The sequence below is a fragment of the Aquarana catesbeiana genome, linkage group LG05 (assembly GCF_042186555.1).
Source record: "Aquarana catesbeiana isolate 2022-GZ linkage group LG05, ASM4218655v1, whole genome shotgun sequence".
Classification (NCBI taxonomy): domain Eukaryota; kingdom Metazoa; phylum Chordata; class Amphibia; order Anura; family Ranidae; genus Aquarana; species Aquarana catesbeiana.
Genome location: NC_133328.1, coordinates 193,510,345 through 193,538,103, shown reverse-complemented (window position 1 = coordinate 193,538,103; position 27,759 = coordinate 193,510,345). Strand labels below are relative to the sequence as shown.

The following is a 27,759-nucleotide window of genomic DNA, read 5'->3' as shown; positions in this document are numbered from 1 at the left end:
TATTCCATAAATACTAACCTTAGATAGTGGTGCTTTCTCTCCTGTGTTTTTTTTTTTTTTTTATTTACATGGTATTGGTAGGAAATGTCTCAGATCCTATTTGGAAGAGAGATTGCTGATGCTGATAAAAGTATGATACTGAAAAAAGTATGCATCCCTATATGAACTGCCATAAACTCAGATGGACTCTGAATACTGCGCTTGGACATTGGATGAGGTTTTTTTGCATTTTTATTGTGACCCCCTACTCTTGACCTACCCTTCTAGGGTAATGTTTGCCTTTGTGCTGGGTTATCCTAGTACATCCCTTGGCAGGGTTATACTTGGTCTATGATCATTCTCTAGGTCCCTTACCATGCCGGGAGGCCAGCAGTCTGCTGAACCTACCAGCATCCACATATAACTGACTAAAGTATATGTAAACTCTCACCTTGTAAAACAACCCATTCAATTTAAAATAGAAATGAAAGGCAAAACATTTGTGTATAGATATAAAAAACATTATAAATACCTTTTTTTGCCCTGTTTTCATAGTGGTCACATACCCTCTAAGATCATTATACAGTTAAGAACAGAGAGCTGGGGGAGGAGAAACAGCAGTACACTGAACTTCCTAGTGAATGGCGTGTGAGCGGAAGTCTGATCATTGGAGGAGAGTACACTGAGTTCCCAGCATAGCTAGAGAACTGACCATGCTTTGCTCTCATGCCTAGTGTAGTCAGTTTTTAATAGGAAACCAGAGGGACTGGCAGGATCACCAGGGATTTCACACAAAAGAATCAATACAAAGAGAACAGGATACTTTGCCATACAAGTACGTGGTACAGCAGGCACATATCAGGAATATGAAATGTTGGGTTTACATACACTTTAATGTTTTCAGAAGTAACATCTATCTACTCTGTGCATTTTGAAAACTACATAAATAGGAATGTCACATTGATATGTTTCAGTACTTGAGGTTGGTGGCATAAATCCTTGTGATAATGACACCACAGTGATCCACTCCAAGAAGTGCACCACCACCATAAGAAAAACTTGCTTACCAGATAGCAAGCAAAACCAGGCATGTGGCTATAGTCCAGCCAAGGCCTTTACTTGCACAGAAGATCTTAGGAATAAATAGCACTAGATAGATGGCTGCAATGATTTCACACACCGGCACAACTGTAAAGTTCCTGATCGTCTCGTTCAGCAAAGGACCCAAAAAGAGAGACTGACCATAGTGTAATATTGTCTAACTTTTTAATTATAGAAAAAAGTATTGCACTCACATTTATATGTTTAAAAATCACGTACAAAAACAGAGCCGGCCGGCTTGCAACAAACTCCCGTCCTCCTAATAAGACAGCGTGGTGACGTCAACACGTACCCTCCTCCATACGTGTTTCGTCATATGCGACGTTGTCAATGGGGAACAGGCAGTGTGTTGACTCACCACCTTATAAGCAAAGCCACACCTCGTTCTGAGTCTCGGGTGTGGGATCACAGGCGCCATGTTGGATATGGGCATCCCTTCCCTACCAAATAGAAAAAGGCATCCCAGGTGCAATTTATGAATATAGGCAACTAAATTCGTAAATAATTAATAATTAAATTAAAGGCAATGATGATGTTTATCCACCAAAACCTTACCTATAAATCACAGTGACGAAAAAAAAAAAAAATAACCTTATAAAAAGCCACATCCTCTTGTTAACCCATTCACAGAGTTTATCAAGTGAGTTTAACAAGTGAATATTTACCTTCATATTAATTAAAGGGGACTATAATTCCCCATATAAATCAGTGAAAAGTTTACTTAGTATCCCTAAAAAAAAAAAAAAAATTTCAAATTTAATTGAATAAATGATAATAATTCTAAATCAACTCTTCATACCCCTGGTGTAATTTAAATATCCCACCACATGCCCAGAAAATATTTATAAGTAACTATATTCTAGACAATGCTAAATAAATAATTAATTAATTCGTTAATTAATTAGTACTAAAACCAGTAACCCTCATGGCTATTCATAATCAAATTTTATAAACAATATATACTAAAATTAATCAATATATTATAACTCAATAGATGAATACAATAAAATAAAATTATAAAAAAATATAAAAATTCTTATAATTAAGCCCACACATGTGACTCAGGTTTACACTAGTGGCCATTAAGTATTATCTATAAAGGCATTTACATCAACGTCTATGTTCAACCTGTGAGGGGCATAAGTCTTAAGCTTATGGATCCAGGACATTTCCAACCTAGATATTTCCCTCACTAATGAGATACCCCTCCAGTTGGGACTAAATTTATCTATGCCCAAAAAAAGAGTGTTGGAAGGATCTTTCTTGTGTACAAGCAAATAATGCTTAGACACTGAGTGGTTCCTAAATCCAGTTTTGATATTGGTAATGTGTTCATTGAGATGAACCTGTAGGGGGCGTTTGGTCCTCCCTATATATTAAAAAACCACATGGGCACTGCAATAAGTAGACCACCCCCACTGTGGAACAGGTAATGAACGGTATCCAACATGGTGCTTGTGGTCCCGCACCCGAGACTCAGAACGAGGTGTGGCTTTGCTTATCAGGTGGTGAGTCAACACGCTGCCCGTTCCCCATTGAAAACTTCACATATGACAAAACGCGTCTGGAGGAGGGTACGTGTTGACGTCACCACGCTGTCTTACTAGGAGGACGGGAGTTTGTTGCGAGCCGGCCGGCTCTGTTTTTATACGCGATATTTAAACATATAAATGTAAGTGCAATACATTTTCTATAATTAAAAAGTTAGACAATATGGTGGTGGTGCACTTCTTGGAGTGGATCACTGTGGTGTCATTATCATAAGGATTTATCCCACCAACTTCAAATACTGAAACATGTCATCATGTTATTCAATCAATTATCCTGATTCATCAATTGGGACTATTCTAGCTTGGCTTCTCTCATCTATTCTACCTGCTGTGTATCTCACATTAAGCTGCTGCTTTTTTTTGTTTTTTTGTTGACACACTGGCGCGGTTCTAACCCCTTTTATAGGAATGTCAAGTTACTGCCCCAAGAAATGGCTGAATAAAAAAAAATTAAATAAATACTTTCTTTATCTTTATAACTGACAAAATGTAAAATGTTTGGATGTACCCTTTTTTTGCCACTTGTAGGATAAATATGCTTCCATGTACAATGGTGCAGTTTTCAAAATCATCAATATTTGTGGAATTTATGGACATTATCGACTGTAATTTTCCATGTCCAATCCCATCACATATCACATCTGAAAAAAAAGTGGTTTGTTACTCTACAGCTGATAAGAATCCATATGGTTCAGCGACAATACATTTTATACGTTTTCTGTACTCATTATCTACACAAAATAGCGATAACCATCTTACTTTAAGTTAAACTCTAGCCTGAAAGTTTTATTTTGTTTTGGACAGAGCAGAGAAAGGTTAGAACCTCCATCAGGTTTTTATTTCTGCCTCTGGCCTCAATTGGGGAGATTACCCTCACCTGACGGAAGGTCTGCAAAACCTCAAACATAGCAGTGAACCCTTTTTAAGTCTATATGGTGGATCTTGTTTTTTTTTCTAGTCTTTTTCGGGGGTAATTAGTTTAGCGGTACCCCCGAAGGGGCCAGCAATATTTAAGGTCCCTTAGGTAGGTATTTTCCCAGAATTGCCCCGCAGCCAGGCACACAGTCAATCTTTTGTCTCAATGAACAGTCTAGTGGTGTGCTTTTCTGATGCTTTAATGAAGAACTTAAATTTGGATAGGAGTAGGGTAACTATGGGATACGCCAGTAACCTTGAGGATCCTAAGCTTCCTTCTTTAGAACTGTGAGCAAAGTCCTTGTACAATTAGCTGATGGACTGAGCTTTGTAGTAGCAACTTGAGGATATAAATCTTCCTCTGTAAACAATCCTTTCAGAGTCCTTTCACTAAGAATTAACCACTTGCCGACCAGACTTTTATAGGCACTATTTGTTTGCAGGTTTAAGTTAGTATTTTTTGCTAGGAAATTACTTATAACCCCCAAACATTATAATTTTTTTTTTTTTTTAGCAGAGACCCTAGGGAATAAAATGGCGATTGTTGCAATTTTTTATGTCACACAGTACTTGCGCAGCGGTTTTGCAAACGCAACTTTTTTGGAGAAAGTACACTTTAATGAATTTAAAAATAAACAAAACACAATATTTACCCCAATTTTTTTGTATAATGTGAAAGATGATGTTACACTGAATAAATAGATACCTAACATGTCACACATTAAAATTGCGCACGCCGTGGTACTTTAAAAATCTCCATAGGTGAGGCTTTAAAGGCATTTACAAGTTACCCGTTTAGTTACAGAGGAGGTCTAGCACTAGAATTTAATGATCTCATTCTAACGTTCACGGATATACCTCCCATATGTGGTACGAATACCATGTACATATGTGTGCAAAACTTATGCATGCCTTCGCCTCTGCGCACGAGCACAGAGGGATAGGGGCGCTTTATTTTTTTTTTCTTATTTGTTTTACTTTTGTTTTTACTTTTTTTATTATTACGCTGTCCCTTTATTTACTTTTTTTTTTTTTAGCACTTTTATTCCTATTACAAGGAATGTACAGTGAGGGGAAAAAGTATTTGACCCCCTGCTGTTTTTGTATGTTTGCCCACTGACAAAGAATTGATCAGTCTATAATTTTAATGGTGGGTTTATTTTAACAGTGAGAGACAGAACAACAACCAAAAAATCCAGAAAAAGGCATTTCAAAAAAGTTATAAATGGATTTGCATTTTAAAGCGGAGTTCCAGGCTTTTTATGTTTATTAAAAGTCAGCAGCTACAAAAAGTGTAGTTGCTGACTTTTAATAAACAGACACTTACTTGTTCCACAGTCCAGCGATGCGGCCGAACGGAGCGTTGCTCAACTTCCCCTCCTCTCCACCGATGCCTCCATTGTCACTCTGGGCACCCGGCCATGACAGCTTTCGGCTTCACGGCTGCACTCCTGGAGTGGAAAGGCGATCTCCTGGAGTGGAAAGGCGATCTCCTGGGACCTGTGACGTGTCCCAAGAGATCGCCTAGAGGGAGGGGCCGCCTAAGGCGAAAGGAGGAGTCGCCTTGTCGGTCCCTGGGCAGAAGGAGGAAGTGGGATAGGAAGTCCCCCTCCTACCGAAGCCCCCACTCCCCCCCCAAAAAAATGACATGCCAAATGTGGAATGTAAGGGGGTGAGAAGTGCTTAAAGAGGAAGTTCCATTTTTGGGTTGAACTCCACTTTAATGAGTGAAATACGTTTTTGACCCCTTCGCAAAACATGACTTAGTACTTGGTGGCAAAACCCTTGTTGTCAATCACATAGGTCAGACGTTTCTTGTAGTTGGCCACCAGGTTTCCACACATCTCAGAAGGGATTTTGTCTCACTCCTCGTTGCAGATCCTCTCCAAGTCATGAAGGTTTCGGGGCTGACCTTTGGTAACTCGAACCTTTAGCTCCCTCCACATATTTTCTATGGGATTAAGGTCTGGAGACTGGCTAGGCCACTCCAGGACCTTAATGTGCTTCTTCTTGAGTCCCTCCTTTGTTGCCTTGGCCATGTGTTTTGGGTCATTGTCATGCTGGAATGTCCATCCACTACCCATTTTCAATGCCCTGTTTGAGGGTAAGGAGGTTCTTACCCAAGATTTGACGGTGCATGGCCCTGTTCATCGTCCTTTTGATGCAGTAAAGTTGTCCTGTCCCGTTATCAGAAAAACACCCCCCATAGCATAATGTTTCCACCTCCATGTTTGATGGTGGGGATGGTGTTCTTGGGGTCATAGGCAGCATTCCTTCTCTTCCAAACATGGTGAATTGATGCCAAAGGGCTTGATTTTGGTCTCATATGACCACAACACTTTCACCCAGTTCTCCTCTGAATCATTAAAATGTTCATTAGCAAACTTCAGAAGGGCCTATACATGGGCTTTCTAGAGCAGGGGGACCTTGCGGGCACTGCAGGATTTCAGTCCTTCACGGCGTAATGTGTTACCAATTGTTTTCATGGTGACTATGATCCCAGCTGCCTTGAGATCATTGACAAGATTCTCCCATGTAGTCCTGGGCTGATTCCCCACCGTTCCCATAATCATTGAAACTCCAGGAGGTGAGATCTTGCATGGAGCCCCAGGCTGAAGGAGATTGACAGTTATTTTGTGTTTCTTCCATTTGCGAATAATCGCACCAACTGTTGTCCCCCTCTCACCAAGCTTCTTAGCGATGGTCTTGTAGCCCATTCCAGCTTTGTGTAAGTCTACAATCTTGTCCCTGACATCCTTAGACAGCTCTTTGGTCTTGGCCATGGTGGAGAGATTGGAATCTGATTGCTTGGTTGCTTCTGTGGACAGGTGTCTTTTATACAGGTAACAAGCTGAGATTAGAAGCACTCCCTTTAAGAGAGTGCTCCTAATCTCAGCTCGCTACCTGTATAGAAGACAACTGGGAGCCAGAAATCGTGCTGATTGATAGGGGATCAAATACTTAATTCACTCATTAAAATTCAAATCAATTTATAACTTTTTTGAAATGCAGTTTTCTGGATATTTTTGTTGATATTATGGGGTTTATTTACTAAAGGCAAATCCACTCTGCACTACAAGTGCACTGCAAGTGCACTTGGAAGTGCAGTCCCTGTCGATCTGAGGGGAAGATCTGAAATGAGGGGAAGCTCTGCTGAATTTATCATTCAATCATGTGCAAGCAAAAATGCTGTTTTTTATGTTCCTTACATGTTCCCCTAGGATCTACAGCGACTGCACTTCCAAGTGCACTTCCAAGTGTACTTGCAGTGCATTTGTAGTGCAAAGTGGGTTTGCCTTTAGTAAATAATTGTAGGAAAAATGATCCGCACTTCGGTTGTTGCTCTTTAAAAAAAATCTTCGTTTTTATTGACAAGCCACAGTGAACAAACGCAGTTGATAACAGTTGACGCATTTCAGCCTATAAGGCCTTAGTCATAACCATGGTATGGTTATGACTAAGGCCTTATAGGCTGAAATGCGTCAACTGTTTTCATCTGCATTTGTTCACTGTGGCTTGTCAATAAAAAAAAGATTTTTTTAAAAGCAACAACCAGAATGCGGATCATTTTTCCTGCATTACTTTACTCAGCCAGCAACTGTGGATCGAGCACCCGGGAGCTCTGCTATCTATGTGTTGTATGGATAGTAGGACTGACTTTTCTGTTAAAATAAACCTGCAATTAAAATCATAGACTGATCATTCCTTTGTCAGTGGACAAATGTACAAAATCAGCAGGGGATCAAATACTTTTTTCTCTCACTGTAAGCATCCCTTGTAATAGAAATAAGGATGACAGGTCCGGTTTATGGTGAGATCTGAGGTCCAAAAGACCCCAAATATCTTCTTTACCTTTAAAAGCAAAAGATCACGGTAAGACAGTAGTGTTTTTACAGTTTTACCTGGAAATAGATTTGTAATTCTGATCAGCCAATCTTGTGATTTTACACCAGTGCTGCACTGCACAGCCAGGAAGATCACTGTACTACTTTCTGGTTAAGTTTTACTGTTCTGCCCTGTACATTTGACAGGCATGATGATCAGGGCCAGTGCTTATCTATTTTGCACCTAGTCAAGACTAACTCCCCCTCCCAAGGCGGGGGGGTGCAGCCGGGGTGTTGTTAGTCTTGCCTAGGGCCACGCGGGCGACTACAACAGGATCAGAGAGTGAATGCGGACTCACGTGGACAGCAGCTATGTTTAGAGACATGGTGGCGGCCTCCTCCGCTGTCCTCGTGTCCACCTCCTTCGCTTCTCCAGCTGTCCTCGTGCCCGCCTCCTCCGCTGACCTCGAGCCCGCCTCCTCCGCCTCCCCAGCTATGTCAGCCTCCTCCACTGACCTCGTGCCGGCCTCCTGCACTGTTGCCCTCCTCACAGGCTGAGCTTCTGCTGACCTCCCCTGAAGCAGCCATGATGGATGTCCTCCATGGCTGCTGCTTTCTCTGCAGAGTCAGACAGAGCCCCAGCCCTCTGTAGGTCCTCTCATGTTCCCTGGCCAGGCTAATGGGGAAGTAAGCAGCCCTGGCTGCCTCCCCCCCGAGGCAGCAGTGCGCCCTAGGCGGCTGCCTAGTTCGCCTAGCAGGAGCGCCAGCCCTGATGATGATGCCATTTCATTCTTCACACTGTAGGATTGAGCAGGAATGGTGACATACAAAAACCTCAAACCAACCCAGGAATAGGGGTGTTACCTTCCTGGCTGTGTAGCAAAGGTGGGTTTATCATGAAACTGATATAAAATAATTACAAAATATTTAGCAGATAAAAGTGTAAACATATATATTTACCGGGTATTTAGCAGTTTTTCTGGATTGCAATTTTTTGGGATAAATGTATCATAAATATATTACCTTTAGTACACATTCCATCACACTTTTTACATCTGCGGACACCATTTTCTTCCACCTCATATGAACCGGATTGGCATGTCTTAACACAAGACCCAAGATCTGTTGCTAGGTAATTATCTATTAAAATTAATAGATAAATAAATGCACACATATATAAATATTTATAGCATTTAAATATTTGTAAACACATAACAAAAAACCCAGGACCCTGCATTCACTATATCTGGTCTCCCACAGTACATGGAAATACAATTATTTTAGTAAATATAAACTGCTAAATATCCTTTCTCATCAGCAGTATATAGCAGTCTTGTGACTTTTATCAGTGTCTGGTTAAAGCTTGTAGAATGAGTTTGTATTCTCCTCTGACTGTCCTGCATGACCCCTGACCCTCCGTCTGGACAGTGCCGATTGGCCCTGTGCTGATCACATGCACCCTCCCAAGAAAAAGAAAAATCTCTAGCAATACACACCAAACTGAGCATGTGCAGAGTGACTCCAAAGGCTCTGTCTTATCAGGAGCTGGATTGGGGACAGTGGAAGAAGGGGAGGATCAGAGAAGACAGGATCAAACAGCCTTTTTACACAGTGTGGAAAATTAACCCCTGAGGTTCCACAGACAGTAGAACAGCTTGCTTTACTGCTGGGGGTGGCAAGCCATTGGTCGTGAGGGGCCAACAGGTGGATTGTGACCATGGCTCTGCCTTCCCCCAGCCTCTGCCACTCTTCTGTTAGCTGCAGAGCGGAGAGTGGGAGGCAGGAGCCGGATGGAGGGCGGGGGTGGGAGATGCTGAGTGATTGGTTGCTAGGCGGTCCTAGCAACCAATCACCAGCTTGCTATAATCGTGCCTTCCACCCAGCACTATGCTATCTCCTGATCCTTGCTCTTGTGAACACACGCTGGCAGGTAACTGCTACCTATACAGTGTTGTGTGTATAGAGGGGGGGTTTGGGGTACACTGTTGGAGGGAGGACTGAGGGCACTATGGGGCTATGGGGGGGCTTTATGTGAAGTTGATCAGATGACACTGTTTTGGGGGGTACAGGACACTATTGGGGGGGAGTAAGAGGGCAGAGGACACAGCATTTGGGGGTAGAGGACACCACTGTGTGGGGCAGAGGACACTACAGGGGGGGGTAATTTGAAGCGGGCAGATGACATTGCTTTGGGGGGGTTACAGAACACTACTGTGGGGGGAGGGGGGCAGAGGAGACTACAATGGGGGGTGATGTGAAGGGGCATAGGACACTGCATTGGGGAGGTACAGAACACTACTGTGGGGGGCAGAAACACTGCTATGGGGGGCAGAGGACAGTACAGTGGGAGGGGTAATGTGAAGGGGGCATAGGACACAGCATTAGGGGTAAAGGACACTACTGTTATAGTGGAGGGGGTGATGTGAAGGGGCAGAGGACACAGCATTGGGGGGTACAGAACACTACTGTGGGGGAAGGGGGGCAGAGGACACTACAGTGGGGGGGTTGATATGAAGGGGGCAGCGGACACTGTGTTGGGGGGGTGCAGAACATTACTGTGGGGGAAGGGGGGGGAAGAGGACACTGCTATGGGGCAAAGGACACTACAGTGTGAGGGTGTTGTGAAGGGGACAGAGGACACTACTGTGATGCTGACTTTTTGTTGGGAGCTTGATATTTTTTTTTTTTTTTTTTAAGGCGACGTCGTACCCAAACAAATTTTATGTCCTTTTTTTCCCCACAGATAGAGCTTTCTTTTGGTGGTATTTGACCACCTCTTCCGTATTTATTTTTTGCGCTATAAACAAAAAAAGTGACAATTTTGAAAAAAAACACAATATTTTGTTCTTTTTGCTATAATAAATATCCCAAAAATTTAAAAAAAAATAAAAATTTCTTCATCAGTTTAGGCCGATATGTATTCTTCTACATATTTTTGGTAAAAAAAAATCGCAATAAGTGTATATTGATTGGTTTGCGCAAAAGTTATAGCGTCTACAAAATAGGGGATAGATTTATGGCATTTTTATTATTTTTAATTTTTTTTACTAGTAATGGTGGTGATCAGCGATTTCTATTGTGACTGCGACATTGCTGCGGACATATCGGACACTTTTGACACTTTTTTGGGACCATTGACATTTATACAGCGATCAGAGCTTAAAATAGCCACTGATTACTGTATAAATGTCATTGGCAGGGAAGGGGTTAACACTAGGGGCGATCAAGGGGTTAATTGGGTTCCCTAGGTGTGTTCTAACTGTGGGGACTGACTAGGGGTGGAGACCGATTGGTGTTCCTACTTAGTAGGAGCACACGATCTGTCTTCTCTCCCCTGAGAGAACCGGGATTTGTGTGTCACGAGCAATCGTGGGTGCCCGGTGGTCATCACGCAGGGGAGCTATCCTGCGGCAGTATAACTGCGGTGGCTGGTCAGGAAGGGGTTAATGAGAAATTTAAAAAAAAATGATGTCTAATGCCACCACGGATGTCTAATTCAGGACTATGCTTTTTTCAGATAAAGAAAAGCATAATGCCTTGCATACACACGGTCACACCAAATTCCGACCGTCAAGAACGCAGTGACGTACAACACGTATGACGGGACTAGAAAACAGAAGCTCAATACCCAGTGCACCACCCTTTGGGCTCCTTCTGCTAATCTCGTGTTTATCTTGTGTTAGTAGAAGTTTGGTGAGAGACGATTCGCACTTTTCAGCTTTCGTGCTTTTTAGTCCGTTACTGCTCTTCAGTTTGTGCTTGTGGGTTTGTATCTGGTTTTCAGTGCGTGAAGACAGTTCGTATCTGTATTTCAGTGCGTTCTTGACCGCTCGTTTCTGATTTTCAGCTCGCTCTTCACAGGCCTTTCTGTTCTTCAGTGCGTTCTGTTAGTTCGTTCTGACCAGCCGACCGTTTTGAAGCCATGTTGAGGGTACATGCTCGACGTAGAGTTCGTGCTGTGCGGGGGGCTTGGTGTTGGGGTTCTTGCTTTGACCCAATCCCAGTCCATGAACAGGGTGGGGAGGAGTTCATGGACCAAGAATTGGTTGCTCCAGCGTGACCAATTCTCTCATATGCCTTTGCTGCATGAGATCCAGAATAACCCTGATGATTTCAGGAATTTTCTCCAGATGAGGGTCCCCCTTTTTCACCGTCTGTTGGCTTTGCTGTCCCCTTATATTACGAAGTAGGACACCTGCATGAGGCAAGCCCTCACTCCGGAGCAGAGGCTAGTCGCCACGTACTTGGCTACGGGGAGAAGTCTACAGGACATCAAGTTCTCTACAGGCATCTCCGCACAGGCTCTGGGGATCATTATCCCAGAGACCTGTTCTGCCATCATTCAGGTCCTGCAGAAGGACTATATTAGGGTAAGTTTTCTCCTTTAACATCACATTCTATGTATTTAATGTATGCTAATATATTGTATTTCACTCATCATTCCCTAATTACCATGATTGTAATATGCTGTGAATGTCCTCTTTGTCCTCATGCATGCTGTAAGCTTTTTTGTCCTTCATGCATATTTGCCCTCACTAACGTCCCCAGCATGCTATCCTGGGCCCATATACACCTAGCCTAGTCACTTAACAATGTATTTTGTCAGCTCCATTGTAGTACTTTACCCTAAAGACCCCCTAAAATGTGTCCAAATGTTATTGTTGTCCTTAAATTCAGGCAGAGTGCCAGAGGCTTTTTTTGGGGGTTCAAAACTAATTTATAACCCTCCCCCCCTAAAATGTTTCCAATGGGCCAGCAGAAGGGGTGAGGAATCTGATAAGCGGACCTTATATTTTCCTCTTTAAATACTCCTTAAAATAAATGTTATATTGATGTTGGCCAAGAATGTTTCTGTCTAATCTACTTGCAATGTTATGTGCAAAAGTACTAATAATTATTTTTTCTTTTTGGACTCCACAGTTTCCTTCAACGCCACAGGAATGGCAGACTGTGGCTTCCCAATTTGCTCATCGTTGGGACTTTCCTAACTGCGGAGGGGCAATCGATGGGAAGCACGTTCACATCGTCCCACCACCCCACTCGGGGTCATCCATTTCTAACTATAACGGGTTTCATAGTATTGTGTTGATGGCGGTGGTGTTGGCGACATACGAGTTTCTCTATGTGGACGTGGGGAAGAATGGCCGGTGTCGGATGGTGGAGTCTTTGCCCAGAGTCTTTGCCCAGACCGAGTTCTACCGACATCTCCAGAGTGGTGGCTTGGGATTGCCACCTGTGGAAGAGAACGTGGAAGGACTCCCATTTGTTTTCATCGCTGATGAAGCATTTGGTCTGGGTGATCACCTGATGAGGCCATTCCCCCAGAGGACCCTCACCCCGGAGAAGGGGTTTTTAATAATCAGCTGGCCAGAGCCAGAACAGTCATGGAGAATGCCTTTGGGATAATGGCCAGCCGGTTCTGCCTATTTCTTACGGCTGTTAATATGGCAGAGTACAAACGTAACCACATAGTTCTAGCATGCTGCATACTTCACAACTTTTTAAAGAGAAATGCTCTGAATTATGTTGCCTCAGTCAGGCCTGAGGCGGGACTTCCAGAAAATCCACTGACGACCCTGGAAACTGGCCGTCCTGGCTTGCCCCCCCACAGCACCCGTGAAGTGCGTCAAAAATATGTAGATTATTTTACGGGTAAGGGGGCCATTGCTATGCCAGCAAATTTGTAATTATTTTAGATAATAAAAAAAAATTTGATCTGATCAAATCTTGATTTTGATTCACTGCTTGTGTTTCTTTGAGCTGTCTTCTAGGTTCTCCTAGTGCACTTGTAGTGCCAAGTGGTTTTTCCATTATTAAATAACACCCAATGTCGCTGTAAACACAAACTTAATACAAAAAATGGTATTGGGCATTGAAAGAAGAAGCCACACATTTTTGAGTATAAAACCTTTTACTCGGTGCACATTCACATGTTGTAAAATTTTTTGTTTATTAAAAAAAACATTTTTTTTTTTTTGAACGATTATGAAAGTAAATGGTTGGACTTGTTTACAGGGAAAACAGAAACAGAACTCCCAATCCCTAAAAAGCAAGACAAAAGTAAAGAGAGAGATACAGCTCTCTCTAGTGAAATGGGATTTTTGAAGGGAGATAATGTGTCTGTTAGCAGTGAGCCAATCCAGCAATGGTTAATATAAAAGTATAAGTTTTATTTGAACATATTTAAATTTAAAATATACATTACAGAAATAGCAATCAAATGTCAGGATGACCATACAATAGCTTGTGTTCAGAAATCATTTGTAATCAGCCAGCCAACATGTTTTGCATATACTTTGCTTCATCAGGGCATTGGGGACATCACTGATTTTCTCTAGATTGCATACAAAATATAAGTAATTATTGTAATTATAAATACATTTCGGCCATAAACAAATAAAAACCATGATAAATAATACATGACAAGAAAATAGTTGTGCTCACCTAATCTATTGCAAGTCAGAAAGACCAAGGAGCAGCCACCTCCAAAGCCAGGTGCCCCTATTACATCACCCGGAGCAAAAAACCCACGGGTGCCAGATCCCAATGGGTAGTGCCGATAGGGGAACTGGACCGTGCAGAAAAATGGGCAGAAGTCTGGCAGAGAAATAAAGGGGATATTGATTAATTATTGTTATATTGCAAGGATATGTATAGAGAATGTATAAACACAAAAAAATATACTGTGTCAGTTGCCCCAAAATATGATGTCAGTGAGCAATGAAATAACGGGTAGATTAAAGAATCTACCCTCCTATATGGCAGAATAATGTAAGTAATGTCACGCTATATAGAGGTTGACATCACGTGTCAAACATCATAATCCTAGTTTAGATGATAAAGATAAAATACAACATTTTTATTATATATGTTAGATCATTGCCAAAAGCTTAATGATAAAAATAGAAAGGATATAATAGATGCCAGAAATCTAAGCCAATATTTGGGTGAGAAATATCATCTTCAGTCAAATCGGATATGATTGGAAAGATGGCAGTGGAGGAGGTCAGAGAGTATGACACCTAATCCATCTAGTAAGGCACTATAAAACAAGGCCAATTAGTGGGACAGGGGCACGCCAACACGCCGAAGCGTAGCATGCACATCACTCATAGGCCAACAGGCAACCCCCCACGTATAAAATATATGACAGGTCGCCAGCATTCACATGTAAAAGAGAAGGCATAAGGGCATAGAGCTCACCTAATAGTAGAGTACTGAGGTCCTGGTGTTAGCAAGGGCAGCCAGCTCCTGCCGATTCCGATGTGGGACCGCGGGGTGCGTCTGTTAGACAGCACGCCAGCGTCCCTTATCTTAAATCTGCACAGTCCTACCGGAAGTGAAAAGGTCAAGCACGACCTCCGGCATCACTTCCGGTCCGGACGTCCCTGCAGGGATGCGCGCGCACCCCCAAGGAAGGTGCGCGCGCACTGCCCACTCCACGCTGGGAAGCGTGAGGAGCGTATAAGGGGGAAGGAAAGCTCAGCCCTCTAAGGCAGGGACGTCCGAATCCCCCTATCTAAGGATGTATGCAAGCCAAGCAAAGCACACAGCAGCACCAGCTCGGAGAGGTCACTCAATGGTCCCACGAGGACCGCAATCATAAATGAAAATAAAACATTGATATAAAAATAGAAAATCATATATACAGAGACCAATCTATTCAGGCAAAACAGCATATATAAACGCTTACATCTATATAGATAGGTAAGGGCTAATACATTAACAACCTCCCCTATCCACTGGCACATAAAGCAAGAGGAGAGGGAACTACATATGGGGAATAGAATTTGGGAATTGGAATGATGTGTCATTACAAGAAAGGTTTGTAGGAAAGTGCTGTATTGAGGCCAGGTGGGTAAGTAGCCTGTTGGCTAAAGATCCATCTGGCCTCTTTCTGAAGAATCTTTCTGTCAACATTGCCACCCCTTTCGAAGTCAGGAATGACTTCTAGTGCAACAAAAGATATATAGGTAGGATCAAAACTGTGATGGAGACCAATATACTTGCATATAGGAGTGTAAAGTAACCCTGCATCCAGATAGTATAGGTGGTCCTGAATTCGTTTGGCAAATGGGCGTTTGGTTTTTCCGATATAAAATGCGCCGCAGCGACATGTGGCAAGATAGACAATGCCAGTAGTAGAACAGTCCGCGTAGCCCTTGAGTTTGTGGAAGCCTCCTCTCGGGAGGGCACATCCTGTGCATTCACCTATCCATGGGCAATATTCGCACTGCCCGCAACGAAAAGTACCATTGCCACCCTCTGCCCCTCGTGGGGCTGAGGGCTGCAGGTGGCTATGGACTAACGCATCCCTGATGGAGTGAGGTCTTCTATAAGTAATTTGTGGTACAGTAGCTACATACTTGGAGATAATGGGATCCTCAGAGAGGAAATGCCAGTTGTTGCTGATAAGTTTCCGAATAGTGTGTTGATGAGCAGTGAATGTAGTAATGAGTTTAGTAGTGGGATGCGGATCACGGATTTTTTGTTTGAAGATGAGTGTATCTCTTGTGCTTTGTTTCGCTCGTTGGTATGCCCTTTTGAGGACTTACTTGCTATAACCTCTGTTGATCAATCTATCGTATAGGGCCTTTGCATCCTGTTCGAAGTCCTCGTCTTTTGCGCAGTTTCGTCGCAGCCAAGGGTATTGGCTGAAAGGTATGCTGCGAATGAGTGGACGTGGTTGGGAACTTGAATAGTGCAAAATGGTGTTACCGGCTGTCTCTTTCCTATAGAGGGTGCTGAGAATAGAACCATCCTCATTAAGGAAGAGGCGTAGGTCCAAAAAAAGGAGGTCCCCATCGCTACCCCCTGTACCTGGAGACTTGGGTGCTGTACCTAAATCGAATCTAGGACGTAATTCCAACGTAGGCTCGGCCCCTTTAGGCCTCACCTCCAACCCTCCAGCTACCCCTATGACACAAAGAACAGGGAAGATGGACCCATTTGTCATCAAACCTTCAAACATGCCCAGCAGTCTGGGATTTCCTCAAACAAACCACTAAACAAATTGAAGCTATGCAGTTTTCCAAATATGCGACCAATAATCTATCACCAGCACAATAAGCAGCACTAAATAACATCATGCAAAGAGAGGATATAGTAATCAAACCATCCGATAAAGGAGGAAATGTGGTGGTGATGGACAAAGATGCGTACATTAATATGTGCTACAACATACTTGACAACCAGGAATGGTACCAGCAAGTTCCACCTGAAAAATTAACTGAAGCCAGATCCCAATATGTGTCCATTATCGACAGGGCATTTCAACAAGGCCTGATCGATAAGGACACCTGTGAATATCTTGAAGTCAAATGGCCTGTTACGCCAACATTCTATTCATTACCGAAAATCCACAAAAGTATTTAAAATCCCCCTGGACACCCTATTATATCGGGAATAGGTAGTCATACCCAAACTGCTAGCCAATAAGTGGATAGCCATCTTCGTCCCTATGTCACGAGTCTGCCTTCCTATCTTAAGGACACCTTGGAGTTACTTAAAGTCCTCGAAGGACTTACCATACCTCCAGGAGCGACTCTGGCAGCAATTGACATTGAAGCGTTGTACTCAAGCATTCCACACGCCCAGGGCATAGAAGTGGTTTCCACATTCTTGAGGGAACAGGACACCAACAGTTGGGAAATGGGCCAGTTCATTACCACTCTGCTGGAACACATTCTAACAAATAAAATGTTTCTTTTCAACGGCGCCACCTACCTCCAGGTACAGGGAGTAGTGATGGGGACCTCCCTTGCCCCATTGTATGCCAACCTGTACCTGGGGGGTGGGAACGCACTCTTTTTTCCAATGACGGCGCCTCGATGTACCTCCGCCACATTCTCCTTTGGCGGAGGTACATCGATGACGTTCTGCTCATTTGGACAGGTTCAGCGGACTTGCTCTCCAAATTCATGCAGTTTCTTTCTCTTAACGACTTCAATTTGAAGTTCACTATACAATCAGATACAACCACTATCCCTTTTTTGGACCTACGCCTCTTCCTTAATGAGGATGGTTCTATTCTCAGCACCCTCTATAGGAAAGAGACAGCCGGTAACACCATATTGCACTATTCAAGTTCCCATCCACGTCCACTCGTTCGCAGCATACCTTTCAGCCAATACCTCCGGCTGCGACAAAACTGCGCAAAAGACGAGGACTTCGAACAGGAAGCAAAGGCCCTATACGATAGATTGATCAACAGAGGTTATAGCAAGAAAGTCCTCAAAAGGGCATACCAAAGAGCGAAACAAAGCACAAGAGATACACTCATCTTCAAACAAAAAATCTGTGATCCGCATCCCACTACTAAACTCATTACTACATTCACTGCTCATCAACACACTATTCGGAAACTTATCAGCAACAACTGGCACTTCCTCTCTGAGGATCCCATTATCTCCAAGTATGTAGCTACTGTACCACAAATTACTTATAGAAGACCTCGCTCCATCAGGGATGCGTTAGTCCATAGCCACCTGCAGCCCTCAGCCCCACGAGGGGCAGAGGGTGGCAATGGTACTTTTCGTTGCGGGCAGTGCGAATATTGCCCATGGATAGGAGAATTGTCCATCTTGCCACATGTCGCTGGGGCGCATTTTATATTGGAAAAACCAAACGCCTATTTGCCAAACGAATTCAGGACCACCTATACTATCTGGATGCAGGGTTACTTTACACTCCTATATGCAAGCATATTGGTCTCCATCACAGTTTTGATCCTACCTATATATCTTTTGTTGCACTAGAAGTCATTTCTGACTTCGAAAGGGGTGGCAATGTTGACAGAAAGATTCTTCAGAAAGAGGCCAGATGGATCTTTAGCCAACAGGCTACTTACTCACTTGGCCTCAATACAGCACTTTCCTACAAACCTTTCTTGTAATGACACATCATTCCAATTCCCAAATTCTATTCCCCATATGTAGTTCCCTCTCCTCTTGCTTTATGTGCCAGTGGATAGGGGGGGTTTGTTAATGTATTAGCCCTCACCTATCTATATAGACGTAAGCGTTTATATATGCTGTTTTGCCTGAATAGATTGGTCTCTGTATATATGATTTTCTATTTTTATGTCAATGTTTTATTGTCATTTATGATTGCGGTCCTCGTGGGACCATTGAGTGACCTCTCCGAGCTGGTGCCACTGTGTGCTTTGCTTGGCTTGCATACAGCCTTAGAAAGGGAGAGTCGGACGTCCCTGCCTAAGAGGGCGGAGCTTTCTGTCCGTCCTCGTACGCTCCTCACGCTTCCCAGCGTGGTGTGGGCAATGCGCGCGTACCCCTTATTTCATTGCCCACTGACATCATATTTTGGGGAAACTGACAAAGTATATATTTTTTTGTGTTTATAATACATTCTCTATACATATCCTTGCAATATAACAATAATTAATCAATATCCCCTTTATTAATTTCTCTGCCAGACTTCTGCCCATTTTTCTGCACGGTCCAGTTCCCCTATCGGCACTACCCATTGGGATCTGGCACCCGTGGGTTTTTTGCTCCAGGTGATGTACTAGGGGCACCTGGCTTTGGAGGTGGCTGCTCCTTGGTCTTTCTGACTTGCAATAGATTAGGTGAGCACAACTATTTTCTTGTCATGTATTATTTATCATGGTTTTTATTTGTTTATGGCCGAAATGTATTTATAATTACAATAATTACTGATATTTTGTATGCAATCTAGAGAAAATCAGTGATGTCCCCAATGCCCTGATGAAGCAAAGTATATGCGAAACATGTTGGCTGGCTGATTACAAATGATTTCTGAACAAAAGCTATTGTATGGTCATCCTGACGTTTGATTGTTATTTCTGTAATGTATATTTTAAATTTAAATATATTCAAATAAAATTTATACTTTTATATTAACCATTGCTGGATTGGCTCACCGCTAACAGACACATTATCTCTCTTCAAAAATCCAATTTCACTAGAGAGAGCTGTATCTCTCTCTTTACTTTTGTCATATTTTTTTTTTTTAAGTTTTACTTTGAAAATATTTTTTTAGTACATAAACAGGCATGTTTCAAAACATAACATACACAACTCAGGAACTTACAATGTTCAACATTGAAAAACTGAAGGCAATATCAGACATTATAGTGTCAAAAATGTGTTGATATTGCCTTCATCAAATGGGGTGATGTTCCCCTGTAAAAGCCAAATTTTGAAGATGCACACAAATTGGGAGTCAAACTGGGGATTTCCCTCCTGATCCCATGCCTAATGTCAACATGTGCTATCTTCCATCATGGGGGATCAATGGACGTGTTTTGGGGGTGCAACCACTTCCTCTCACCTACTTGAGTTACGAGGAAGGGGTTGCACCCACAAAACGCATACATTGATATCCCCTGATGGCAGATAGCACATGTTGACACATTGTGTGCATCTTCAAAATTTGGCTTTTAAAATGCGTAAAAAATAGAAAAAAAAATGGTCCCCAAAAATTTAAAATGATGTCATTTGTTGTTCTTTAGATTCTTCCTAGTACATCAATTATATACTTCAGTTTTTGTTCTATGTCATTTGTTTTTTGCTTGATGAGGTCTAAATCCTGACTACAAAACATTATGTCCTGGATTAGCCTTTGTGCACTGTCAGTCGTGAAATGAGTAGATTGTTCTTCCACAACATGCACATCACCTAAAAGAAAAAATACACACCATGTATTATAAATCTGCAGGCATACTGTACATCTATTACCTGAATCTGTGGTGTCAGACACTCACCTGTTGTGGTGACAATCTCAACCACCTCTCCTTTCTCCACATCCTCAGGTTGTGGTGTCCTCTGTTCCCCTTCTTCAGGAGGTGGGGATTTCCTGGTGTCCTCAGATGTCCGGAGTCTTTTCCCCCCTATGAGAATGAAACAAAAGGTATACTTAGCACACAGATATTTGAGGCCAGAAATAGGAATATGAAACATTGTTTGGAAGTGGGGTACAATTGTCTGTTTTGGCAGAGTTCCAAGCTGAAGACATGATTTTTTCACTTGCCAAAGCTGGAATACTTACCTTTTATGGACAAGTTTCACATATGGAGACACCCCAAGTATCCACTGGAGTACCTGTGTGGGACACCGTAAAAAGTTTGTTCTTGTGTCCCACACTAGTGCTCCTGAGTCCAGATGTGTAAACAGCTGCTGAGTGTCCTCTCCTTACATTACACTGAATCAAGTTTGCAATTTTTTCTAGTTTCAAACACATCTAGACAACAATTTCCTAAACTTCTTTTTATACAAATTAGCATGACCAAATGTAGTTAACCCTGTATCTGCCCAAAATATCGTATTTAGTTGGCAAACGAGCGATGTTTCCTATGACTGATTACTGTGCCCATGAACATGAAAGTAGCAATTTTAAACCGTACAACAGTAAAGAAACGCACATGGAGCAGCATGCAAGTAATAATAATAATCGGAACACACGACAACTACTTACTTTTTACAAGCACTTTCTTGATCCTTCTGTACTGATCCTGTTCCCTCAATTTCAGGTCTGACCAGCGTTTCCTCAATTGCTCCTTGGATCGTCGTACCCCAAAATTCCTGTGCAAACTCTTCACAACTTTAGTCATGATCTTGGCCTTTCTCACATTTGGGTTTAGGTACGGTCCATACTTCCCATCATAGTCGGCCCTCTTCAAGATGTCCACCATCTCCACCATCTCTACAAATGCCATATTTGAGGCCTTAAATCTCCTGTGGGATCAGGACGTTTCGGGCTCTGGGCTTTCCTCCTCCTCGTTACTGATATTATCACGCACCTGCTGTGTCTCCGCCATGTTCCTCTCCCACTGCGATGAAAGAGAAGGGGCGGGGAATATTCTAGAAAGAACGTCAGGGGCGGGCGACGCGGGCGGAGTTTCACACATGTGCAGTGTATATAAAGCTAACACGTGTGTGTCGTACTTACGATCTGTGAGTGAAGGAAGCTCCGAATGTTATAATGAAGGTAACATTTTAACTTGGGACATCAGTGGCCTATACTGATTCGAGATTAAGGCCTATATTGGAATAAGATTAGGAGAGTTTAGCCTGGTATTAGTGTTTAGCAAATATGAAACAATTCAAAGAACCTGATTTCATGGGCCAGTTCATAGACAGATACAGGGATATGGGAAATTTGTGGGAGGTTATAAACCTCTTATATCGAAATAAACCAGCTAGGAAGGCATCTCTGGAGAAACTGCTGCAATTTGTGAAGACACAGGTCCCTGACGCAGACATCGAGTTTGTGGATAAGAAAATTGGTAGCTTGAGAAGCACGTATAGGAAGGAGCTTTATAAGGTCCAGGCTTCCATGAGATCAGGAGCAGCAGCAAAGGATGTGTATGTACCCAGTCTGTGGTACTACAACAGGATGCAGTTTCTGGAAGACCAGATTGAAGCCAGGGAATCACTTTCTACACTTCCCTCCACCTTTCCCTCAACCCCAGCTGAGGCTTCCAAGGACCAACCTGGCCCTTCCATCCTGGAAGAAGTTGAGGAGCCCAGCTGGAGCCAGGTATAGTATTTTTGAACATATTTATTGTCCGAAAATTATTGGTGTTAAATAATTCATTTGTTATCAATAATAACATTAGTTAACAAAAAGTGTTTTACATATCAATAGACAGTAGTGGCCAAAAATTATTGGGACAAGAATAAAAAATGCTGGGCTCAGAATGATAGTCTCTTCTATTTATTAACATTCAATTTGCAACAGTTATGAGCTGAAAATTGTGTGTGATTGATTAACCAAAAACTACAACTATGTCCCTTTTTCATACACAGGAAGACCTCAGCCAGAACAAGGCTCTGGAATGTGGCAGCCAGGAGGAGGCGGGGGTAAGTGTCACCCAGGAGGAGGCGGGGGTAAGTGTCAGCCAGTAGGAGGCGGGGGTAAGTGTCAGTCAGGAGGAGGCGGGGGTAAGTGTCAGCCAGGAGGTGGCCAGGCCCAGTAGCCTCACCCAATCCCAGGTGCCTCTCCTCACCTTACAACAAAAAGGACCAGGAAGGGGAGTAACGTGGAGGAGGCAGCACTGGGCCTCATTAAGGAGGCTAATGCAGCCCTGAAAACACCCCCTGATGCTGAAGAGGTCTATGGCTGCTATGTAGCTGCCAAATTGCAGCAAATGGAGGAGGGCCAACCCTTCATGTGTGAGAATCTTATTTTTTAGTCCCTTCGGAAGGGGTTGAGGGGCCAAATTAGTGAGAACATGCACTTATGTGCGCTCGCCCATCCTCCTCCTCCTCCTCCTCTTCCTGCCACAAGTCCACCCCCAGAGCCACAGCATCCAAGGAAGGCTGCAGGGAAGGCTGCAGGGAAGTGTGGAGGGAAGGCTGCAGGGAAGACAAGAACGTGATGGCCTGGGTTCAGTCTGGTCTGACAGAAGACGCAGGCTGTTGTAGTACCACAGCCTGGGGGCATATATGTCATCTGCTGCTGTTCATGATCTCTGGGAGTCCTGGACCAGATTGTGCTCCCTAATTATATGGACTTCTCAGGCTACCAATTTTTAGGTACAAAGAGTTGATGTGTGCCCTGGGGTACAAAGGCTTCACAAATTCAAGCCATCTCCAGTGTTGCCTTCCTCTTTATTTTGTTATGAGCCAAAATAAATTTAGATTTTTTTATATGAAAATACTTGCCTATGTGTTTTTCTTCAAAAAGGACAGTTTGTGAGTAGGCAGGTACGTTTCAAAAATACAATGTCAAATTAACGAGGGACAACAACCAACCTCCTTGAGCTTTAAAAATACAAGATAATAATGTTGTTGTGGAAACTTGACACACAAAAAAAAAAAAATATGGAGATCACTAGAAAATAATTTAAAAATAATCAAAAAAACAGGAGATCTTGATTAAAAAAAAAAAAGATTACTATAAAAAATAATTCTAAACATTATTATGGAGATCTGGCTTTAAAAACAAAAAAGATTATTCAGGAGATCGCGAGAAATAATAAAGAAATAAGTTTGTGAGAACTCTGTGAATATCAACAGCAAAACAGATTCATTCTTCTAGCGTTATAAAGAAGAAGAGAATGCGCTGCATTAAAAGATCGAAAAATTGACAGCGTGACGAATGTGCTATCTCCATTACGAACGCTCGTTTTACCAAAACGAGCGCTTCCGTCTCGTACTTGATTCTGAGCATGCATGATTTTTTGCGTGTCCGAATTGCATACAGACGATCGCATTTTCGGATAGCAACATTCCCCAACCGAAAAATAGAGAGCATGCTCTCAATCTTTTGCTGGCTGGAATTCTGCTCTCATCTGAGTTTTGCTGGCAGCATTTCCGATCGTGTGTACTCGGCATAAGGTTTAGAAAGGACACCAACATGGGTTACATATGTTGGGAATATTACATTTTTGAGAGATTACCGTATATACTCAAGTATAAGCCAAGCTTTTCAGACCATTTTTTTGGCTAAAAAAACCCACCTCAGCTTATACTCGAGTGAGTGTAAAATGTCCGAAATGGAGGAGAAAAATGGGCGAGGCCGTGCCGCTGGGTGATGCTCGTGAATCGGCCCGGCTCCCCTGTGATTTTCCCCCCCTCCCATGCTGTCAGATTGCTGTGCAGCCGCATAACGATGTCCCGCTTCCGCTTCTAATAAACGGCACAGTGATCCAGTGCTAGGAATCATTGTGCCGTGTGTCAAAGGAGGCGGGACATCGTTACCGCGGCTGCACGGTGATCTGACACAGCGGGACATCTTATTAGATGGCCAGATCTGACACAGCAGGACATCTCTTTAGATGGCCAGATCTGACACAGGAACTGGTAAGCTTTATTTTTTTTGTTTCAAATGATTTTATTAAATTTTACAAAGGTTATGTTGTACAAATGGTATAACAGTACATAGTCAAAACTTTCATGAAATGTTAGTGACAGTAACATCAAATGCACGTTACAATTACATCTTGTAGTTTGGGTACATTCTTAAGTATGCTTTACTGAGCAGCTTTCTTTACAGGTGCATACTGCAATAGTATTTAGTATGATAACAAATGTAGAAAACATCGTAATTGTACTTGGATAAAAAACATGTGAAATAACTCTAGGATATAACATAAGCTGACTCGTATGTCAATATGAGTTCTGAGGCCTACGATGTTATGTGCCTTAGGTAATTAGGTCAATATATGCCAGTTTCTCATTCCCGCACCCCTAGAGGGATCACACTGTGCGGTAGGTATGGTTAGTAACACTTCATATTCTGGCTTTTATATATTTGCATATATGAAGATATAATGTGCTTTCGTGACATTATATGGATGGACGATGTCACTCAGTGAGATAGAGGACCGGGGTATGTAGTGGAGCTTTAAGATGTCATTTTCTATCAAAAAGGGAGTGATAGGTGGAACATTTGAGAAGTTGTTCCAAATATATTGTTAAATAGGGATGTGTGTATTGAACGATAGGTAAAGTGAGAGTTAGAAGCAAAAAGACATGTATCAGGGACCACTATGGGCATATGTCGCTTCATATCAGTTACGGAGGGGGGGCTGGGAATGAACCTAGATATACCCTGTGCAGAGAAGAAGATTCTGTAAGTCTATATACCACGGCATGGAACATGAAGTAGATAATGGTCTGCTATACTTTCGTTGTTGCCTGACAAGATTATAGGTGTTGCAGAAACTCTTGGTATTTTGGGGAGTCCCTGAAGTGTATCCAACAAGCCCAAGTTTTCCTGTATTTCGAAGGAGTGTCTTTGGCTTGGTGGATTATGTTTTCCATCTCAGAGATCTTTTCTATACGCTTGAACCAATCTGTTAAGGTAGGTGGTCTAGTACTCCTCCAGTGCACTGGTATGCATTGTTTAGCCGCATTCACTAGGTGGAGTGTGAGGGACTTACGGTATGCATGTTGTGAGATTGTAGAGTGGTGTAATAGGTATTGCGATGGTGTATAAGATAGGGTCATCGGTCCTGGAGAGGAGCACCATCCCAGTTTTTTGGAAATTGTTGTGAAAGCTTGAATAGTGGGTCCGGTCAATGGGTGTGTAGTGTATTCTTTGGGTAGTGAATTTGCATCAATCCAGGGTAAGTGAGAAAGGGGTAGTTGGGCGGAGGAGTTTTCAATGTTAACCCAATCTTTAGTGGATTTGTGTATATGCCAATCGATAATTCTCGTAAGATGGCAAGCCCATTGGTATTTTTGGATGTCGGGGAGGCCGAGGCCTCCTTTTGGTTTGGGGATAGTCATTCTATTCCAGCTCAGTCTGGGGGATTTTGCTGCCCATATAAAGTCACGACAGATTTGTTTGTATGTGGTAAAAAATGATGGGGGCAATTTGATTGGGATGGTCTGAAGTACATACAGTATTCTCTGCAGTATATTCATCTTAACGATGGCAATCCTTCCAAACCAAGAGAAAGGGCCAGATGACCACTTAAGGAGATCTTTTTGAATAGTATTTAGTAAAGATAAATAATTTTTGTCGTATATCTCCTCAAAGTGTGTTGGTATTTGGATTCCTAAGTAGGTAAGGGCATGGGCTTCCCATTGGAAAGGGAAATTTGTTTTACATTGTGTCACTAATGTCTTTGGGAGGGAGATATTCAGGGCTTTAGACTTTGTGAAATTGATTTTTAAGTTTGAGAGTTCAAGCTTTATATAATGCACTGGTAGGATATGGATATATACAGGCCCAGAAATTCTCTTACAGCTATGGTGGACACAGACAAATCACATAATATTCAAAATAATACTTTCTATTCTTAGGTCAATTGTTTTGTCTTGTTTTATGCCAACCAGGTCAGATGCCATAGCCACACAAAGCAAGCCAGTGTTGGAAGGATGTCTAGTATAAGTGACCTCTTGAGTGGCAGGCTGTATATAATGGACACTGGCAGGCTATATATAATGTATCTATCTATTTTTCTTTTTAGCTGAAATTTCCCACCCTAGGCTTATACTCGAGTCAATAGGTTTTTCCATTTTTTTGTGGTAAAATTAAGTGCCTCGGCTTATATTCGGCTTATATTCGGGTCGGCCTATACTTGAGTATATACAGTAATTCAGTGACTCAATTCAATACTGGCACAATTCCATACTCTATGGAGAATATCTTCACCTACCAACTGACATTTATGACAGATAGGTGAATCCTTATTTCTTATTTTAACCACTTCCCATCCGTTGTACTTTTATAAACGTCTTTGGATGGGAAGGGTGATATTGCAGCTGCAGCAATGATTGAGATATCATCTTTTAGGGCCATCGATTTTGCGCAAATATAAAAGTAATCTGAGTGGCCAACGAGCCGCTAGATTACTTTTACAGGTGGTCGAAGGGGGTCCCGCCCCCCCCGCTGCCGCCGCTTTGGGGGGCTCTCAGGTTGCAAATAAAAAGGTGCGACCGACGGCATCCAGTGCTGAGCACACAGTGAGAGGAACGGATGCATACCTCCCAACATTTTGAGATGGGAATGAGGGACACCTACCAGCAAATGTATGTAGGCATAGGACACGCCCCCTGCCACACCCCCTTAAAGGAGAATTAACCCCAAAAAAGATTAATTTTTGGCTTTTTTTTACCACTACTATTTCTTTATATTGGCTTTTAAAATGTACAAATGCAGCAATTTAGAAATTGGATGAAAGGTTTAGCACTGGGAAACACTTTTTGAAAGATAAAAAGTGAATTTTATATACAACTATTTAGATCAGACCCAAATGAGGGACAAATGAGGAGGAATGAGGGACAGAGGGACATTGCTCCAAATCAGGGACAGTCCCTCGAAATCAGGAACAGTGGGGAGGTATGCGGATGTTGTTTCCGATCTTGGTCTAATCAGCTGCATTGGAGGCCACAGGAGATATTTGAGGTCTAATAGACCCCAGATCTCTCCATAAAGAGGACCTGTCACGTTGCACGCTATTACAGGGCATGTTGCTCATCCCTTGTAATAGCAATAAAGTTGATTAAAAATAAAAATTAAAGGTACAGTGTTAAAAAAAATGTAAATAATAAAATAATAAAATTTTAAAAAATGTAAAGCGCCCCCCGTGCAAATGCGAACTCGCGAAGATCCTGCACATATGTAAACGGCGATCGCCCCACACATGTGGGGTATTGCCGTGAATGTCAGAGCGAAAGCAATAATTTTAGCACCAGACCTCCTGTGTAAAGGCTTTTAAAGCGTTGCCTATGGAGATTTTTAGGTAGCGTAATTTGGCAATATTCCACCGTGGGACGAAATTTTAACGTTGTTTGGTATCCATTTGCTTGGCGTAACATCATCTTTTATATTTTACCAAACAATTGGGTATTATATATTTTTTGTGTATTAAAATGTATTAAAGTGTATTTTTCCAAAACATTTGCATTTGAAAAACCGCTGTGCAAATATTGTGTGACATAAAAACATGCAAC

At 42.4% G+C, this 27,759-nt stretch overlaps 1 protein-coding gene across 4 annotated transcripts in view; it reads right to left on the bottom strand.

Annotated features, from left to right (window-relative positions):
- Window positions 1-27,759, bottom strand: part of LOC141144605 (epidermal growth factor receptor-like) — a 285,658-nt gene that overhangs the window by 81,651 nt on the left and 176,248 nt on the right. For all 4 annotated transcript variants that reach the window (XM_073630457.1, XM_073630456.1, XM_073630458.1 and 1 more), the window contains 2 exons: window positions 8,393-8,509; window positions 3,139-3,271 (listed from right to left, as the gene is read on the bottom strand). In XM_073630457.1, coding sequence (XP_073486558.1) covers window positions 3,139-3,271; window positions 8,393-8,509 — 250 coding nt within the window. The remainder of the gene's footprint in view (window positions 1-3,138; window positions 3,272-8,392; window positions 8,510-27,759) is intronic.